Source organism: Odocoileus virginianus, chromosome 2, assembly GCF_023699985.2.
Source record: "Odocoileus virginianus isolate 20LAN1187 ecotype Illinois chromosome 2, Ovbor_1.2, whole genome shotgun sequence".
Lineage (NCBI taxonomy): Eukaryota > Metazoa > Chordata > Mammalia > Artiodactyla > Cervidae > Odocoileus > Odocoileus virginianus.
This window is the reverse complement of record NC_069675.1, coordinates 18,670,228-18,691,002: the sequence shown is the minus strand read 5'-3', so window position 1 is coordinate 18,691,002 and position 20,775 is coordinate 18,670,228. Positions and strand designations below refer to the sequence as shown.

Sequence of the window (20,775 nt, the reverse complement as noted above, 5' to 3'; positions counted from 1 at the left end):
ATTAACAGAATACAATAACAGTAGAAGTAGAATCTAGCAGTATAACTAGAATCATTTCTCTGGGGTCTTAACAGAACTCCAAAGTGTTGTGTCTGATTAGTGGACCCTTCCATTTTTCACAAACAGTGGTAGCAGTGGGACAGATGTTCTCAGATGCCTTGCCAGGTCCATGATCATTTACCCCCATATTCCAAAACAGAGTTTAAAAGATGAAGGGCCATCTCCTCCTGTGTGTTATTTCTATCAGATAATTTTTTTTAAGTGAAATTATTGGGTTGAAAGGAAGGCACATTTTTAAGACTTTTAATATATATTGCCAGATTACTCTCTGGGTAAAAATTGCATCAGTTTTTCTATCATAAGATTTTTCCTCTTCTCTTGAAAGAATTTCACAGAAGTTAGAAAGGTAGTGGAGCTTTTTAAAAAGCTGTTGCTGATAACTTCCCTTTAAAATGATAATCCAGAATTACTGCTGTGGAAGAGAAGAGTACAGATGTGATGGTGGGAAAAAGAATTGATCTGACTTGATGAGTATAGGTTATAGGGACAAGAGAAAGAGAAGAGCCAAATATTACTGTGTTACTTGGAAGAAGTATGGAAGCAGTCTTAAAATTGAAAAGTTCAGAAAGAAGAGCTGTTTGGGAGGAGCTGATAAGTTTAGTTGAAACTAGATGTTAACAGATTATTTGGATAGAAATGTTATGACTGACATCATGGCCCATGTTTGGTGACTCAGCATAATTTTGTCTTTATTTGTATTTTACTCAATGTAAAGTCCATAAACATACAGACTAAATCTTATTCATTTCATAATCTCAACATTGAGCTTATTGACTTTTGCATAGTTAGTATTAAAATATGTCTGACTTGAGTTGACTCTTGGGATCAATTCCTGAACAGATGTTCTAATTTAGGTAGGGGAGAGAGTCTTATACTTTTTCAAATAATTCTCTATTGTTTGAATTCTTTTAACAGCAAGAATATATTCATGTATTATTCATGAAATTAAATGTAGTTTAATAGTTAGATTTAACAAGGTTCATTTAATAAATAACCCTTTAATTTTCCATCTAAGAGTCAATTAATTTAAAGTATGAAATAACTGAGGCAATGTTGCTTCAATTCTCCAGCCAATTTCTAGTATTTAGTATTAGTGGGCTGTATCAACAACAAGCACCATAATGATTTCATTTTTTTAAAGGACTACTTCACTTAGATGTTTTGTACTATAGTAAGACTTCTAAGAGGTAGAATAAGCACTCGTCACTTTTTAAAAATTAATACTAAATCTGAGGCTAACTGCCATGCACAAACCAAAGGGAAATGGTTGTCATCACACTAATGTATACATTCACTCATTCCTTTGATGGTTTCTTCCTCCTAATGAATGCTTCAGGTTTCTGTTCCCTATTCCATTAAACCTCCAACCTTCCTATTCTGGAATACCTTTGAAATTTTCACAATTTTTTTTTCAAAATACATTTTACCAGTGGCATTTGTAAAATTGTTCATTTTTACCTTCTAGCCAGCATTTTAAAAAATAAAACAATTAGTATAAATGCAAAATATACAATCTTAACAGGAAATCAAACCTGATTTCCTGCCCTAATGTGGCTTGGAGAATTAGTAAATATTCAATATTAATAATGAATAATTATTGAGGTCTAAAATAGATTGTGTACAATTACTTCTGTTTTATTATAATTCAGGCTACTATGTAATTGCCTATTGTTTAAATAAAGGTTTACTGTAATTTTCAGATTCATGAACATCTTCAGACTTTATCTTTGTTATTTGCAGGAGTCCAACTACTTGCTCTTTTAGTTCCCACTTTGATCTCTTACCTGCTGGATGAAAATTCTTTTGCCTCAGCAAGCACAGCTTCCAAAGACCTCCATGAGTTTGCACTCCAGAATTTAATGCATATTGGACCTCTGTATCCACACGCTTTCAAGACAGTAATGGGAGCAGCTCCTGAGCTGAAAGTACGTCTGGAAACTGCTGTTAGAGCAAGTCAAGCTAGTAAGGCTAAAGTGGCCACCAGGCAGCCAGCCCCAGCTGTGCACTCTGCACCAACAATTAAGCTAAAAACAAGTTTCTTTTAATGTGCAATTCCATTCATTTTTGTTTATATTGTCAGTTAGAACCTAATTAGTGGTAACCACTGTATCATTCCAGCCTATAGGTTCAACTTTATTTGTATACAGTAATTACATGCTTCCGAGGTAGGGTAAGTGAAATAATGCTCACACTGGTGTCTAATTTTGAAGGAATGAGTTTTTTTTTTTATTGTGGTGAATGTGCTTTCATTTTTTTCCCTAATAATGTTTCTCTTTTATTACTTAATTTATTTTTTAAAAACTGAGCCATAATCTTTTAAATGCAAAATAATTGTATCATGTAGTTAGGTGGCCTATTGATATTGTCAGGGAAAAAATGGCATATTCAATAGCATTTGTTACAAAAAAAATTAACTGAAGAGCAAGCAGAATTTAAATTTTGAAGAAACAAAATAATGTGAAGTGTCTGTTTCATGGTGTATATATTAAGAATAAAGTTACATTTTCTTAGCATTTCTCAGAAAGTCCTTACCTTTCTGTTAGATCTTCTTGCTTTCATATTAGATTACTAAATTATGCTTGTGTATATTTTAGTTAACTGAATTAAAACTCTCATTTAAAGATCCATTAAAATGATTCAAATATGGAATAATGTTCTGGGTTTTTTAATGGCTACAATTTGGCCTCACGTACGCTTTGTAATTACAGACCCTTGAGTTCTGGCTCTGATGGTTGGTTTCATTCATCAAATATTAATATTGAGTGCCTACTATGTAGATGGCATCAAGCTAAGTGCTACAGGGCATACAAAAATGAATTAGTCATAATTATAGTTACGCCAGTCTCTCATGCAGTGAGAATTTTACCACATCAAATAGATAATTGATGAATGAATGTTTGTCACACTGTTTCGTTCAGTTCAGTTCAGTCGCTCAGTCATGTCCGACTCTTTGCGACTCCATGAATCACAGCACGCCAGGCCTCCCTATCCATCACCAACTCCTGGAGTTTACTCAAACTCATGCCCATCGAGTCAGTGATGCCATCCAACCATCTCCTCCTCTGTCATCCTCTTCACCTCCTGCCCCCAATCCCTCCCAGCATCAGGGTCTTTTCAAATGAGTCAACACTTCGCATCAGGTGGCCAAAGTATTGGAGTTTCAGCTTCAGCATCAGTCCTTCCAATGAACACCCAGGACTGATCTCCTTTAGGATGGACTAGTTGGATCTCCTTGCAGTCCAAGGGACTCTCAAGAGTCTTCTCCAACGCCACAGTTCAAAAGCATCAACTCTTCTGCACTCAGCTTTCTTTATAGTCCAACTCTCACATCCATACATGACCACTGGAAAAACCATAGCCTTGACTAGATGGACCTTTGTTGGCAAAGTAATGTCTCTACCTTTTAATATGCTATCTAGGTTAGTCATAACTTTCCTTCCAAGGAGTAAGTGTCTTTTCCTTCCGACTGGTGATAGAAGCAAGGTCTGATGCTATAAATAGCAATATTGCATAGGAACGTGGAATGTTAGGTCCATGAATCAAGGCAAACTGGAAGTGGTCAAACAGGAGATGGCAAGTGTGATTGTTGACATTCTAGGAATCAGCAAACTAAAATGGACTGGAGTGGGTGAATTTAACTCAGATGACCATTATATCTACTACCTTGGGCAGAAATCCCTTAGAAGAAATGGAGTAGCCATCACAGTCAACAAAAGAGTCCGAAATGCAGTACTTGGATGCAATCTCAAAAATGACAGAATGATCTCTGTTCATTTCCAAGGCAAATCATTCAATATCACAGTAATCCAAGCCTATGCCCTAACTAGTACCTCTGAAGAAGCTGAAGTTCAGTGGTTCTATGAAGACCTACAAGACCTTTTAGAACTAACGCCCCAAAAAGATGTCCTTTTCATCATAGGGGACTGGAATGCAAAAGTAGGAAGTCAAGAAACACCTGGAGTAACAGGCAAATTTGGCCTTGCAGTACGGAATGAAGCAGGGCAAAGGCTAATAGAGTTTTGCCAAGAGAACACACTGGTGATAGCAAACACCTTCTTCCAACAACACAAGAGAAGACTCTACACATGGACATCACCCGATGGCCGACACCGAAATCAGACTGATTATATTTTTTGCAGCCAAAGATGCAGAAGCTCTATACAGTCAGCAAAAACAAGACCAGGAGCTGACTGTGGCTCAGATCATGAACTCCTTATTGCCAAATTCAGACTTAAACTGAAGAAGGTAGGGAAAACCACTAGACCATTCAGGTATGATCTAAATCAAATCCCTGTGACTATACAGTGGAAGTGAGAAATAGATTTAAGGGACTAGATCTGATAGCCTGATGAACTATGGACGGAGGTTTGTGACATTGTACAGGAGACAGGAATCAAGACCATCCTCATGGAAAAGAAATGCAAAAAGGCAAAATGGTTGTCTGAAGAGACCTTACAAATAGCCACACTGTTTAGCACACTTTAAACACCAAGTTTTACCAGATGTGTAATGTAGACTGAACGTTTCTGAACATTTCAAATATGTACCTTGTCATCACCTACTACCTCCTGCTTATTCTCTCTCCAACCCTCACCAATTGGCAGCTAATGTAGCCTTGCCTTCCTCATGTAGTCTTTAGACCTCAGATAGGTGTGTTCTCTCGTTTATTTTCTTACTGACTTCTGCAAGGTTTTTTATTTTTTCATTTTATATCTGCTTTTCCAAAGCTATTCTCTTTTTTTTTTTTTAGAGGTTTTTTGGTAACCCCTTATTGAGATATTATTCACATACCATACAATTCACCCATATTAAATGTATAATTCAGTAGTTTTTAATATGTTCACAGAGTAGTATAACCATCACCACAGTCAATTGTAAGCATTTTCATTATCCCAGAAGGAAATATGACACCATTTAGCTATTTCCCCACAAGCTCTCTGCTTCTCCCGAGCTTACTTTCTGTCTCATCAATTCTCATGTTAAATATGAACATTTCATATAAATGAAATCATACACTATGTAGCCATTTGTGACTGACTTCTTAACATTTTTAAGGTTCATCCATGTGGTAGCGTACATCAGTACTGCATCCTTTTAAATGGTTGAATACTATTCCTTTCTGTTTATGTTTTATTTATCCATTCATTAGTTGATGGGCATTTGGGTTGTTTTCATTTTTTGTGCATTACAATTAATGCTGCTGTAAACAATTGCGTACAAGTGTTTGTGTTGCTCTGTTTTTCATTTGGCCTGAGTGTGTATCTGGGAGTGGAATTGCTGGCTCAGTGGGAACTCTGTGTTTAACTTTCTAAGAAACTGCCAGACTGTTTCCAGTCTCCTTGGTTGTTTTTTTTTTTTTTGCACATAGCCCTTTTCATTCATCTATTTATGAGGTATGTTTGTTTCTCCCTTGGCTGTTGTCTTCTGTTCTTTGGACCTCCCAGGCTTTCCCCGTCATGTCCTGCTTTGGGGAATATACTACATCATGCAGTAGCAATGATTCTCTCTCTTTTCCTTCTCTCCTTCCATCTTTGTTTTTCTCCCTTTCTTCTGCCCAGTACATCTTCATACTTTCTCTCAACTCTCCTGAGCCACGGACAACTTAACCACTAGTTTTCTATGATCATATCTATAAAAGGGAGATCTGTTTGGTGAATTATATTTATTAATTTGTTTTACTGCCCAACTTATTTCTTATTATGATATAAGAAAATATCTCTCATTTGTGAAACAGAAAAGTGCCTTAATCTTGTCTAATGAACATAAAAGCAGTCAGAGGTCAAAGGAAAGTCAGTTTTATACATTATTGTAAGTTAATTTCAATTATAAAATTTGATTTATTAAATTTTGGGGAAAATTACCACAGTTCACCACACAGGCCAAATCATTGTAGATATTTTAATCCATTCTCTTCCACATTTGTAGTCACATCCTGTAGGTAGGCTGTTGTATCCACTTATTTTATATCATTTTTTTCATAGAATTACTCTAATAATAATATAGGATAGATTTAGTAACCATCTTTTTGATACCCACTAAGTAACAAATGTCCTGTTACTGGTTTAGCCATCATCCTGTGCTATGGTACTTGGCTTCTAGTGTTTATATTAAAATAAGTAACGCTGCATTTGGGTTTTTAAAAATGAAAGTTTGTAGATTATTTCCTTGGTTTAGATTTCTTAAAGGGGTAAAGATATGACAGGTTTGAATTTTGATATGCATTGCTGAATCTTAGAAAGCTCTGCTTTTTGAAATAGGAGATGTGAAAATAAAACTGGGTTATTGTTTACCAGATTCCAAGAAAATGCCTTGGAGTGCAGTTAAATCTCCCCAAACATTTTGATACACCTAAACGGTTTTTAAAATGGCATTTTAGTTAGCTGTAAATCATTACAAAGTGAGTAAGAAGGACCTAATGAAGTTGCTGTATAGTAAAAATATACTTGTTAAAAACAAAGAAATGGACAGTCCTGCTCTATACACTGTGGGCCCTCTGTGTGTATGGAGGGGGAGGCTGGACTGAGGGGGTTGAAGAATCACCTTCATATGCCACATGTCAAGAGCAGTGACAAAATGGTGTGTATCCAGCCAAGTGATACAGAGGAACTGAGGGTAAGAAAGAGGAACGTGATCACTAACCATTAGATAGGAGGGTCAGACCATGGACCACAGCAATAGGACGGTGTTTCAAATAAGTGGTTTGAAATAGAACTTGAAAGAATTTTCTAAGAGACCTGTTGAGAAATGATTGCCTTGTGATGGTGCATTCCTTGACACTGGACACATGCGAAGAGAACTTGAATCTCTGTTAAAGATTTTGTAATGAGATTCTGTAATGTTGTCTGTTATTCATTCATTGCCCCATTCAGTTATTAATGGGACACTACAATGTGCCAGGCATTGGAAATACAATGGAGAACAGTCAGGCAAAGAATCTACCATGATATGTTTACATTCTGCCTGGGGAGGGAGAGAAAATAATCTCAGGTTGTGATCACGAGGAAAGAACGGTATGAAACAAGGTGAAATAGAGGATAATAATCGGGGATTCCTTTGTAGGCTTGTCCGGAGCCTGGCCTTGCTTCTACTCTTCAGATTCCATATGTGACTACCTGCCATTGGTTCTCAGAAACTTCTCAATTTAAAATTGGACTCTTTACCTCCTTACCTAAAACCTGCTTTTCAACTCATGATCTCCAGCTAACTCTTACACTGGAGTTATACTCCAACACAACTCTTATACTGATAAGTAAGTGGTTCATAAATTTTGGTATCATCTCTGACATGTCCTGCTTTCTCCCTCACTATGCACCAAGTTTCCTAAATACCTCTATGTCTCTTTATTGCCATTATCACCATCTTAGTCCAATACCACGGTTGATTGCAGTTAGCAAAATGGGGGCTGTGGTTGGTAGGGTCAGTCTGCCTGAATTGGAACCTGACTGTCACTTACAACCTGTGTGAACTTGAGCAAGTCACTTGTTTCTACATTTGTAAAATGAGAAAAATAATAATTCGTATTTTATAGAATAGCTGTGGGTTAAATGAGTCAATACTTGCAAAGGGCCTTAAAATAGTGCCTGACCCTTAGAAAACGATTTAGAAATGTCAACTAATATTGTATTTCTCATGCAGAAACTGAAATGATCTTTATATTTTCAAATATACCTTGCTGAAAACTCTTCAGCTGATTACCATAAAGACCAATTCCATAAAGTACTCTCAAGCCCCTTCATAATCTGACCCCTGCCTACTTCACCTCCCCCTTTTATTTCATCTGGTCCTATAACCATATGTGGTATGCCTACATGTCAGAGGAAGATAATCTTCATACTTCCACATAAAGACATTATAAGGATCAAGTTAATGCATATAAAATGCATTATTTTTATTAAGTGCTTAATAAGTACCAGGTGTAAAAATAACATTAATTCCTGTTGTTCTTTACATGTCAGCAGTATAAGAATTCTTTCAGAATATCAGAGGCATGATAATATATTTTCCTCAGGTGTTTGAAATTTGCTGAAAGCTCCATTTCACCTTCTAACTAGTTTGTCCTTGTCATGTTTTAATCTGGCTCCATTCTCATAGAAATGTTGCAGCATTTATTTAGTTATTGTCATCTACTATACTAAACACTGTATTATTTAAATTGTCCTTTTCTCCTATAATGAAAATGTACATGTTGGTTCTTTAACCTTGAATACAGTCAGCTCATGGGTAGTAAAGTTACACATTATGAGTTCGTATGAAAGTTGTCTATAAGCTGGACCAAACCATCCTCTTGTTACTTCATGTCCTGCAGCTGGGGGGAAATCTGGGCCAGGAGATAACATAGATAATGGTAGAATTTTCCATCACAGGACAACTGCAAGTGCTAAAATTAACACGTATTTAACAACAGCAGCATATTGAGGGCCTGCTAAGTAGAGGGAGAGAAATGCATTACATGTAATAAAAGTTACAGCTTTTTTGAAAACATCTAAGGGCACACAGTCATGAAAAATTAAAACAAAAATGTATTGAGCCTCTTCGACCTCATTCACTTTTCTTATTTTTCTAGTACAGTGCCCAGATTTGTACCCCACATCATGTTTCTAAGAAAACAACGTACATATGAATTCTTTTGAGAACTGAATCCATTGATGTTAATGGAATATCAGATGGGAGTTTGGGGTGGGAGGTGCTGTCCTGAGCAATTCAAGCCTAAATGAAGTTTGGATTTCTGCTGAGAAAAGACTCCACCTGGGAGACTTGTATGTTGAATAGCCAGCAGGAATAGCCAGCTTATAAAAATGTTAAAAATATTATCTTCCTACCACCCCTTGACCTGCTCTGCCACAGTTCTTTTTATGTAATGAAGATTACATTAATTGTTTGAAATTCAGTTCCTGCCTTAGAAACGGGGGCACCATAGTTATTTAAAAAGAAAAGATCTTTTGAATAGAGCTGTCATTTACTGGAAAATTTAAAAGAAAAAAAGGGTAGAGAAGAGAGGGATGAGTTGACGAGAAAGAATGGGAATGTGTTTTTTAAAAATTTATCTTGCTTAGAGAAATAGAATCTTAAGTTGATCACCATCAATTTTCCAAGAGAAGTTTTACTACAGCTTCAGATCTGTTGTATCATTTTATTGCCTTCCTGTGTTAAATACTTAGATTTGTTAAAGCAATCCTGATTTTAGATTTTAAGTGTTTATTTCTCTAAATATCAGCCACTTACAAATTTAAAATCAATTTTAATTTAAAAATTAAATGTAATTTAATAAATAATATGAAGTTTAAATTTGAAATTGAAATTTAGTAACTATTTTCAACCAAAAGAAAATAATAGTGATAATAATAATAGTAAATAACATATTTCCCCACCTATCAGAAAACTGGGATTTAGATTTAATTTCTGGAGTCCAAGAAAAACTTCAGATAATGAAATTCCTTATGTGCCAACTTGTATGATAGGCTGTTTCCCCAACCCTGTCTTGAATAGACTTTAAATCTAGGGAGTAAAGTTTGGAGTCTCAGGAAAAGTGGAAGCAGGGATGGGCCCCATGAATCAGACAGGAAAAAGAAGTGAGAGAAATTAGAGCAGGCAGATATGAGAAGAGACTGATATGCAGTGGACTATTTCATGCCCTTCTTCCCCAAAGTACTCCATCCTAGCAGAGTCCTCTCTACAGCCAAGTGGTCTATTCTTTTTTTTTTTTTTTTTCTGACCGGAATTCAGAAAGACCAAGTTCAGTTTGAAACCTTTTGTTGGAGCTGTTAAAAGAGATTCGAATCACTGGTTATTTGGGATAGTTTTTAAAAATTTTTTTTAAATAGCCAATCATTTAAATAAAAAATTTTTTTAAAAAACAGACGAGTTATTTGTCATTTTTGGGAATCATAATCCTTCAGTACAGTTCAGTCACTCGGCCATGTCCAACTCTTTGCGATCCCATGGACCGCAGCACACTAGGCCTCCCTGTCCATCGCCAACTCCCGGAGTTTACACAAACTCATGCCCATTGAGTCCGTGATACCATCCAACCATCTCATCCTCTGTTATCCTCTTCACCTCCTGCCCTCAATCTTTCCCAGCATCAGGGTCCTTTCAAATGAATCAATTCTTTGCATCAGGTGGCCAAAGTATTGGAGTTTCAGCTTCAACATCAGTCTTTCCAATGAAGACTCAGGACTGATCTCCTTTAGGATGGACAGGTGGGATCTCCTTGCAGTCCAAGGGACTCTCAAGAGTCTTCTCTAACACCACAGTTCAAAAGCATCAATTCTTTGGAATTCAGCTTTTTTTATAGTCCAACTCTCACATCCATACATGACCACTGGAAAAGCCATATCCTTGATGAGACAGACCTTTGTTGGCAAAATAATGTCTCTGCTTTTTAATGTGCTGTCTGGGTTGGTCATAACTTTCCTCCCAAGGAGTAAGCATCTTTTAATTTCATGGCTGCAATCACAATCTGCAGTGATTTTGGAGCCCCAAAAAAATAGTCAGCCACTGTTTCCACTGTTTCCCCTGTTTCCCCATCTATTGGCCATGAAGTGATGGGACTGGATGCCATGACCTTAGTTTTCTGAATGTTGAGCTTTAAGCCAAATTTTTCACTCTCCTCTTTCACTTTCATCAAGAGGCTCTTTAGTTCTTCTCTTTCTGCCATAAGAGTGGTGTCATCTGCATTTCTGAGATTATTGATATTTATCCTGGCAATCTTGATTCCAGCTTGTGCTTATCCAGCCCAGTGTTTCTCATGATATACTCTGCATATAAGTTAAATAAGCAGGGTGGCAATATACAGCCTTGACATACTCCTTTTCCTATTTGGAACCAGTCCATTGTTCCATGTCCAGTTCAAACTGTTGCTTCCTGACCTGCATACAGATTTCTCAAGAGGCAGGTCAGGTGGTCTGGTATTCCCATCTCTTGAAAAGTTTTTCACAGTTTACTGTGATCCACACAGTCAAAGGCTTTGGCATAGTCAATAAAGAAGAAATAGATGTTTTTCTGGAACTCTCTTGCTTTTTCGATGATCCAGCGGATGTTGGCAATTTGATCTCTGGGTCCTCTGCCTTTTCTAAAACCAGCTTGAACATCTGGAAGTTCACAGTTCATGTATTGCTGAAGCCTGTCTTGGAGAATTTTGAACATTACTAGTGTGTGAGATGAGTGCAATTGTGCGGTAGTTTGAGCATTCTTTGGCATTGTCTTTCTTTGGGACTGGAATGAAAACTGACCTTTTCCAGTCCTATGGCCACTTCTGAGTTTCCCAAATTTGCTGGAATATTGACTGCAGCACTTTCACAGCATCATCTTTTAGGATTTGAAATAGCTCAACTGGAATTCCACCACCTCCACTAGCTTTGTTTGTAGTGATGCTCCCTAAGGCCCACTTGACTTCACATTCCAGGATGTCTGGCTCTAGGTGAGTGATCATACCATTGTGATTATTTGGGTCATGAAGATCTTTTTTGTACAGTTCTTCTGTGTATTCTTGCCACCTCTTCTTAATATCTTCTGCTTCTGTTAGGTCCATGCCATTTCTGTCCTTTATTGAGCCCATCTTTGCATGAAATGATCTGTTGGTATCTCTAATTTTCCTGAAGAGATCTCTCGTCTTCCCCATTCTATTGTTTTCCTCTATTTCTTTGCATTGATCACTGAGGAAGGCTTTCTTATCTCTCCTTGCTATATTCTCTGGAACTCTGCATTCAAATAGGTATAACTTTCCTTTTCTCCGTTGCTTTTCACTTCTTTTCACAGTTGTTCGTAAGCCCTCCTCAGACAGCTGTTTTGCTCTTTTGCATTTCTTTTTCTTGGGGATGGCCTTGATTCCTGTCTCCTGTACAATGTCACAAACCTCCGTCCATAGTTCATAAGGCACTCTGTCTATCAGGTCTAGTCCCTTAAATCTATTTCTCACTTCCACTTTATAGTCATAAGGGATTTGGTTTAGGTCATACCTGAATGGTCTAGTGGTTTTCCCTACCCTCTTCAATTTAAGTCTGAATTTGGCAATAAAGAGTTCATGATCTGAGCCACAGTCAGCTCCTGGTCTTGTTTTTGCTGACTGTATAGAGCTTCTGCATCTTTGGCTGCAAAAAATATAATCAGTCTGATTTCGGTGTCAGCCATCTGGTGATGTCCACGTGTAGAGTCTTCTCTTGTGTTGTTGGAAGAGGGTGTTTGCTATGACCAGTGCGTTCTCTTGGCAAAACTCTATTAGCCTCTGCCCTGCTTCATTCCGTACTGCAAGGCCAAATTTGCCTGTTACTCCAGGTGTTTCTTGACTTCCTACTTTTGCATTCCAGTCCCTTGTAATGCAAAGGACATCTTTTTTGGGTGTTAGTTCTAAAAGATATTGTAGGTCTTCGTAGAACTGTTCAACTTCAGCGTCTTCAGCATTACTGGTCAGGGCATAGACTTGGCTTACTGTGATATTTAATGGTTTGCCTTGGAAATGAACAGAGATCATTCTGTCATTTTTGAGATTGCATCCAAGTACTGCATTTCAGACTCTTTTGTTGACTATGATGGTTACTCCATTTCTTCTAAGGAATTCTTGCCCAAGGTAGTAGATATAATGGTCATCTGAGTTAAATCCACCCATTCCAGTCCATTTTAGTTAGCTAATTCCTAGAATGTCGATGTTCACTCTTGTCATCTCCTGTTTGACCACTTCCAATTTCCCTTGATTCATGGACCTAACATTCCAGGTTCCTATGCAATTCTGCTCTTTACAGCATTGGACCTTGCTTGTATCACCAGTCACATCCACAACTGGGTGTCATTTTTGCTTTGGCTCTGTCTATTCACTCTTTCTGGAGTTATTTCTCCACTGATCTCCAGTAGCATATTGGGTACCTACCGACCTGGGGAGTTCCTCTTTCAGTATCCTATCTATTTGCCTTTTCATACTGTTCATGGGGTTCTCAAGGCAAGAATACTGCAGTGGTTGGCCATTCCTTCTCCAGAAGACCACATTCTGTCAGAACTCTCCACCATGACCCGTCTGTCTTGGGTGGCCCCACACGGCATGGCTTAGTTTCACTGAGTTAGACAAGGCTGTGGTCCTGTGATTGGATTGGTTAGTTTTTTAATAATCCTTACTCACTGTAAAGCACACACATGTAAACCCAGGTGGTGCTAGTGGTAAAGAACCTGCCTGCCAACACAGGAGACGTAAGAGGCATGGGTTCCCTCCCTGGGTCAGGAAGAGCCCCTGGAGGAGAGCATGGTAACCACTCCAGCATTCTTGTCTGAAGAATCCCATGGACAGAGGCGCCTGGATGCCTGCAGTCCATAGGGTCGCAGAAAGTTGGACACAGCTGAAGCGACTTAGCATGTGAGCACATAAACCAAGAAAATAACAAACACACTAGTTATCTAAATAATCTTTTAGTATTTCACAATTTCTCTCTTTAAACTGATTATACTAATATATGCATCAACATCTCAGCAGGTGCTCCCTGAGCTTGGAAGGAAAACCCTATTTTTCGTGTGTCACAGGCTTTGTTAATCACAAAATGAAATGATCGGAAAACTATCAGCAACAACTTGAGATCTGAAGACTTCATGGTTTAACACAGACATTACTTTTTAAAAAAGATTATTTTAACTCTGCTGAATTAAAGTTCTAAATAGGGATGAGAAAAGTGATTACTGAGCCCCTATAGTCATGATTTTTACATGTATTATTTCAGTTAGGCTTGTGAACTCCAATACAGTAAAAAGTATCATTATTCAGTATATATTATGTCAGGCATTGTGCTAAGGGAATTACATTTTTTCCTCTCGATTAATCTTTACAATTGCCTTATAAGGTAAATAGTATTCTCATGTTAAAAATGAGAGAACTGCTAAAAAAAGTTAAACCATTTGTCTAAGATTTTCAGATTTACAAAATTGTAAAATGAGGAGTAAAATTTAGATTTAATTCATTACAAATACCTTGTCCTTTTGTTATTAATGTTTTCAGGATATTTTTTTGAAACTCAAAAACATTTTTGCTGCTGTGTATGAAATGCACATCAAGAGAGGACTCTGGGATGCCTGCCATTTTCAGCTTCCTGATGTTCATGGTAGTTACTAAACATGTAATTGTTCACTTTGTTAAAGTTCCTTTAGGTATTCACTTAGCACTTTTGAGGTTTTCTGTACTTATGTTTTATGTGATAAAACATGTACTTAAAAAAATTCATGGAAAACAGAAAATGTGAAAGACACAGGGGAGAACAAATCACTGGTAAGCTCACACTCAAAAGTTAACAATTTCAGGAGCTGATTCAGTACAGGATGAGAAGTGATGAGATTCACAGTCCTTATTTTCTTGAAGCAACTTAGGACAAAAATCTCTAAAGGAAGTTCTTTTTAAATTAATGTTTTTTTTTGTTTGTTTGATTTTGTTGTTTTAAAATTAGAAAAGAAATATTACTGTTAGGGGAAGCACACTGATTGAAACTGCCCACCCTGGCCAGGCACCATAGTAACCATTTGCATGAGTTGTTTTATGACAGGATATCCTGATAAGGAATACGGAACCAGTAAGCCACCACCAATCGGAAGAGTTCGGGAAAGGTCGAAAGGAGACACCGTGTGTCCACTTCCCAGAATCCCTCTCGCTAGCATCCATCTTGGCTGAGCGATGCGTGCGCCACCAGGAAAGACTGAATCAGAATGATTGGCCAAAGACAACCCGGAAACTAATCCCATCACCATAAAACCCAAGACTGCGAGTCACGTGGCAGAGTAGTTCTCCTGGGTTCCCTTACCTACTGCTCTCCACCCGGTGCCCTTTCCCAACAAAATCTCTTGCTTTGTCAGCACATGTGTCTCCTCAGACAATTCATTTCCGAGTGTTAGACAAGAGCCCAGTTTCGGGCCCTGGAAGGGGTCCCCCTTCCTGCAACATTACCAGATATTTTTGGGGAAAGAGAAAAGTAAATTTCTTCGGAATTCCACCTTAATATAACGACTCATAATATTTTGATGTAACATTTTAGATCATAATGTTCTGTAACATTATAGATCATAAATTCTATTTTGTGTGTAAATAAAGTCTTTTAAAAGCATTATAGTAAGTTTAAACTGGACTTCCCTTGTGGCTCAGCTGGTAAAGAATCTGCCTGCAATGTGGGAGACCTGGGTTCGATCCCTGGGTTGGGAAGATCCCCTGGAGAAGCGAAAGGCTACCTACTCCAGTATTTTGGCCTGGAGAATTCCATGGACTGTATAGTCTATGGGGTTGCAAAAAGTCGGACACGACTGAGGGAATTTCACTTCACTAAGGTTAAACTAAGAATTAAATTAGTGCTGTTATATATATATATGTGATAGTTCAAGTTATCTATAAATGCTTTCTTTTTCACCCTTTGACCCTGCACATCCATTTCTCCTACCACTCACTTCTAGCAACCATGAATCTGTTCTTTGTATCTATGAGACTGTTTTTTTGGGGGGGAGCAGTGGGGGTTGGTGTGTGTGTGTGTGTGTGTTTTAAATAGATTCCCTGGAGAAGGAAATGGCAACCCACTCCAGTATTCTTGCCTGGGAAATTTCATGGACAGAGAAGCCTGGTGGGCTACAGTCCATGAGGTTGCAACAGCTGGATATGACTGAGCAACTAAACCACTATATACACACACACACACACACACACACACACACACACACACACATATATATACACACACACACACACATAAGAGATCACATCATCTTTCTCTGTCTGACTTCACTTAATATTATGTCCTTGAGGTCTATTCATGTTGTTGCAAATGGCAAGATTTCATTCTTTTTTTTTATGGCTGAATCATACTCCATTGCACTACATATTATTTATCTATTCATCCACTGATGGACAGTTTAGGTTCTTTCCATGTTGTTGGTATTGTAAATAATGCTGTAATCAACACAGGAATGCAGATATCTCTTTGAGAAAGTGATTTCATTTCCTTCAGATAAATGCCTAGAAGTGGAATTGCTGTATTATATACTAGTTTTAATGTTTTGAGGAAGCTCCATATTGTTTTCCATAGTGGCTGCAGCAATTTATATTCCCATCAATAACTGATTTTCTTCACGTCCTTCCCAATACTTATTTCTTGTCCTCACGATTATAGCCATAGGTGTGAGGTGATAATTCATTATGGTTTTTATTTGCATTTCCCTGGTGAATAAGGATATTGAGCATCTTTTCATGTGTCTGTTGGCCATGTATATGTCTTCTTTGGGAAAATGTCTATTCACATTTTCTGCCCATTTTCACATCTGATTGTTTTTTACTGTTGAGCTGTAGAAGTTCTTTGTATATTTTGGCTACTAAGCCCTTATCAGATATTCAATTTGCAAATATTTCCTTCCATTTAGTGCCAACCTTTTAATTTTGTTGATAATTTCCTTTGCTGTGCAGAAGCTTTTTCCTTTGATATACTCCCACTTGTTGATTTTACGTTACTTAATTTTACTTTTGCTGGCAGATTTAAAAAATCATCACCAAGATCTATATCAAGGAACTCATCATCTGTGTTTTCTTCTAGCTTTATGGTTTCAGGTCTTCTGTTCAAGTCTTTAATCAACCTTGAGCTAATTTTTGTAATGTATGATATAAATTAGTGGCCCAGTTTCATTCTTCTGCATGTGGCTGTACAGTTTCCCCACCACTATTTATCAAAGAAACAAACTTCCCCCACTATATATTTTTTTCTCCTTTGTTATAAGTTAGTTGGCCAGGTATATATGGGTTTATTTCTAGGCTCTCTACTCTGTTTTATTGATTGACGTGTGTATTTATGCCAATACCATACTAGTATAATTACTATAGTTTTGTAACAGAGTTTGAAATCAGGGAGCATAATGCTTCTAGCTTTGTTCTTCTTGGGATTTCTTTGGCTATTCAAGGTCCTTTGTGGAGTCACACAAATTTTCGGAAAATTTGTTCTATTTTTGTGAAATTGCATTGAATCTGTAGATTGCTTTGGGTAATTTTTAACAATATTAGTTCTTCCAATTCACAAGCATGGCCTATCTTTCCATTTATTTGTGTGATCTTCAATGTCTTTCTTTAATGTCTTATAGTTTTCAATGTACAGGTGTTGCACTTCCTTGGTTAAATTTATTCCTAGGTATTTTATTCTTTTTGATGAAAGTGTGAATGGGGTTCCTTTCTTAATATCTCTTTTTGATAGTTTGTTGTTGGCATGTAGAAATACAACTGACTTTTGTATATTTATTTTTTTAACCTGCAACAATAATGAATTTGTTTATTGTTACTGTACTAACTTTTTTGATGGCATCTTTAGGGTTTTCTATATATAGTATTATGGTGAGCGAATAAGCACACAAGCTTGCATCTGCAAACAGTGACAGTTTTCCTTCTTTTAAACATGGATGAAATTTATTTCTTTTTCTCACCACACTGCTCTGGCTAGCACCTCCAACACTATGCAAAATAAAAGTAGCAACAGTGATCATCCTTGTCTCATTCCTGATCTTAGAGGAATGCTTTTAACTTTTAACCATTAGTATGATGTTAGCTGTGGGTTTGCCATAAGTGGCTTTTATTATGTTGAGGTACATTCCCTCAATACCTGCTTTGTTGAGAGCTTTTATCATAAATGGATCATATATTTTATCAAATGCTTTTTCTGCAACTATTGAGATGGTCATACAGTTTCTATCCTTCATTTTGTTAATGTGATGGATCCACCTGATCACTGTAAATGATTCTTTTTAATGTATTATTGACCTTGAATTGCTAATATTTGTTAAGGAGTATTTGTACCTATGTTCATCAGGAATATTGGCCCATAATTTTCTTTTTTGTGTGGCATTCTTGTCTGGGTTTGGCATCAGAATAATGCTAGCCTCATAAAATGTTTGTAAGAGTTCCTGCCTCTTCAGTTTTTTGGAAGAGTTTGAGAAGGATTGGTTTCTTTTTTGAGTATTTGGTAGAATTCACCAGTGAAGTGGGGCTTCCAGTGCAGGGGCTACAGGTTCTATCCCTTGCCGGAGAACTTTGATCCCACATGCAGTGTGGCCTGGCAAAAGAAAAAAACCAAAAACCAAACAAAAAATTTCAGGGAAGCTCTCTGGTCCTGGACTTTTATTAGTAGGTTTTTTGATTACTGATTCACTTTCCTTACTATTAAGAGTAACTGCTTAAAAAAAAAAAAAAAGAGTAACTGCTTGTTTCAGATTTTCTGTTTCATCCTGATTCAGTCTTAATACCTTGTATGTTTTAGGAAAGTGTCTATTTCTTCTAGGTTGTACAACTTGCTGACACATAATTGTTTCACTTCTGATTTTATTGAGTCTTCTCTCTTCTTGGTGAAATCTAGCTAAAGATTCTTAAACAGCTAGCATTAAATGTAATCATGTTTTATAGTATGTTATAAATTTATTTAAAGGAATTGTCAGACATGTCTTTTATTAGAGCGGGGAAAAGCTTTTAACATTCAAAACCTGTAAGATTACTTAAATCCTGCAGATGAAAAACCATGCCATTGTTGTGTTATTGTCTCCTTGATACTCTGATAGATCTGGTAAGTAAGAGAGGAGGCGACCTGTTAATGGAAAGATTAATGAACTAGCAGTCAAGAATTCTGGTTTCTAGTTCTGACTGTGCCACTCACTCAAAGCTTCACTGTGAACAAGTTCAACTTCTTTGGACTTCAGTTTCCTAAACTGTAAAATGAAAGGGTTGGGCAGTATCTCAAAAGACACTTAGAGCTAAAACAACTTACGACCCAGAGAGTTTGGCCAGGCTTGGATCAAACTTTTATTCCAATAAAGGACGAATTCATAAAGCAGAAACATTCTGTAACTGAAAAAAGAGAGCTAGCCATCTATCTGCTACCAGCACAGATACAATGTGTTTCCTGTCCTTTCCACAAGTAGCAGTGGGAAGAGGGGGAGGGGGCCCACAGAAACAGGATGTCCTTCCCAGACTTGTCACTCACCGCCCTGTATCTTTACATTTTCTCATGGCCAAAAGGTCTGTTATCCCAGAACTCCATCCCACAAAAGAACTACAAATGACTTGCTAAGGGGACAAAAGTGCTTAATTTAATCTTCATTTGTTAATATTTTTTTCAGGTGCCTTCCTTTCATTATCATTGTAGTGTGAATTTATAGTGACATAATTTCAAAGACTTGAGAGAAGGGTAACACTTGAACACACTTGAAACGCCTGTGGTGTATCTTTCGTAGGGTAACAATAATGCCAGTTTGCAAGTGAACCAAGGAAGAAACCGCGAACCGGACGAGTAAGTGAAAAGGGAGAAGTGTCCGAATACCTAAGATAGTTCTAGAGCGCAGAAAGGGACTTTGTTCTTTCAGGTAGTTTCAGGCACTGTGAGAATTGAGTGTACATCTGCCACTCTCTTTGATGACGGGAATTGTGTCATTTATCTTTATATTCCCAGTGACGGCACTTAAGAGTCAAACATTGAAATGAGTATAAACTGCTCGGGAATGAGGAAAAATGAGGTCGAAATGACAGAGCCTTGGATATCCAAAACTTTTTACAGGACTTACTGCAAGACTAACTACAAAGGGAAAAGGACTTCAGCGGAGTAGTGCTTCAAATAAGATGTCAAAAAACCAGAATTTGGAAGAAGCAGGAAGTTGCTGTGTATAGTTCTGTAGAGAGATGATCAGAGTTCCTTCGTGAGAACTGATCTGGCAACAGGTTTGATTGAACCCTAAGCGACAAAGAAAGGCAGGAACGACAGCCGTACGGAAATGGACAGAACTGAGGCGTGTCTAGGGTCAGAGAATCACCGAAGTCAGAGCAGAAGGGGTCTGAGAGTGGTGGCTGGAGAACCCCGGTCCCGGGGCTGCACTGGCGAAGCTTGCTTTGAGCTTGTTTCTTATCAGAACTACCAGGAAACTCTAAAAGATGTGCAGCTCGGGCTAACAGTTCAACGCGCTAACTTCCGTGTGTGTGCGTGTGTGTCTGCAACAGCGAGCGCCACCCAAGAACTTCCGCGTGCGAGGGAGACCAGAGCACCGCCCGCGGGTGCCCAGCCCCTTCAGTGAGGAAACCCGCGCACTCCGCCAGGGGGCGGCCCCCACCGCCGCGGGAAGGGGCGGGGCTGTGGGCGGGGCCGCGCTCGCGCCCCGTCAGAACGCAGCCCCACAGGCCGCCCGCGCCGCGCTTGTCGGCGCCCCGCCCCGCGACTACATTTCCCAGCAAGCCCCGGGCCGCCCGCGCGCCGCAGTTGACCCATTTCCCGGCCCGTCCCGGGCTCGGCCGGCCCCCGCGCCCAGGCGGCTGCTCCCTGCTGACTGGGGTGTGGGCGGGGAGCGGCGGAGGGAGGAGGAGGCGCTGCTGGCTGCCGCCGTTGCCTCCGCTCCTGGGCGCCTGGGCAGCCTCCCCGGTTCCTGCGACCGCCATGGACGAGCAAGCGGGTCCCGGCGTCTTCTTCAGCAACAACCACCCGGCCGCCGGTTGTGCCAAGGGTCTCGGGCCTCTGGCGGAGGCTGCCGCGGCCGGCGACGGGGCGGCTGCAGCGGGGGCGGCCCGAGCCCAATACAGCCTCCCGGGGATCCTGCACTTCCTGCAGCATGAGTGGGCCCGCTTCGAGGTCGAGAGAGCCCAGTGGGAAGTGGAGCGGGCGGAGCTGCAGGTAAAGACCCTCCCGGCCTGGCCCTCTTCATCCCGCCTCTTCGCTCCCTTCCGCCCCGCCCCAGACCCTTCCCCCTCCCCTGCTCAGCCGT

At 38.9% G+C, this 20,775-nt stretch overlaps 2 protein-coding genes across 3 annotated transcripts in view; both read left to right on the top strand.

The window, feature by feature from the left end:
* Positions 1-2,712, top strand: part of HEATR5B (HEAT repeat containing 5B) — a 93,740-nt gene extending 91,028 nt beyond the window's left edge. The window contains exon 36 of the mRNA XM_070476836.1: positions 1,801-2,712. Within this exon, the coding sequence (XP_070332937.1) occupies positions 1,801-2,105 (305 nt within the window). The 3' untranslated portion in view covers positions 2,106-2,712. The remainder of the gene's footprint in view (positions 1-1,800) is intronic.
* A 17,575-nt stretch (positions 2,713-20,287) lies between these two features.
* Positions 20,288-20,775, top strand: part of STRN (striatin) — a 109,811-nt gene continuing 109,323 nt past the window's right edge. Inside the window, exon 1 of one of the 2 annotated variants that reach the window (XM_070476830.1) lies at positions 20,288-20,684. In XM_070476830.1, the coding sequence (XP_070332931.1) occupies positions 20,451-20,684 (234 nt within the window). In that variant the 5' untranslated portion in view covers positions 20,288-20,450. The remainder of the gene's footprint in view (positions 20,685-20,775) is intronic. The other variant, XM_020890041.2, reaches the window with a different exon arrangement.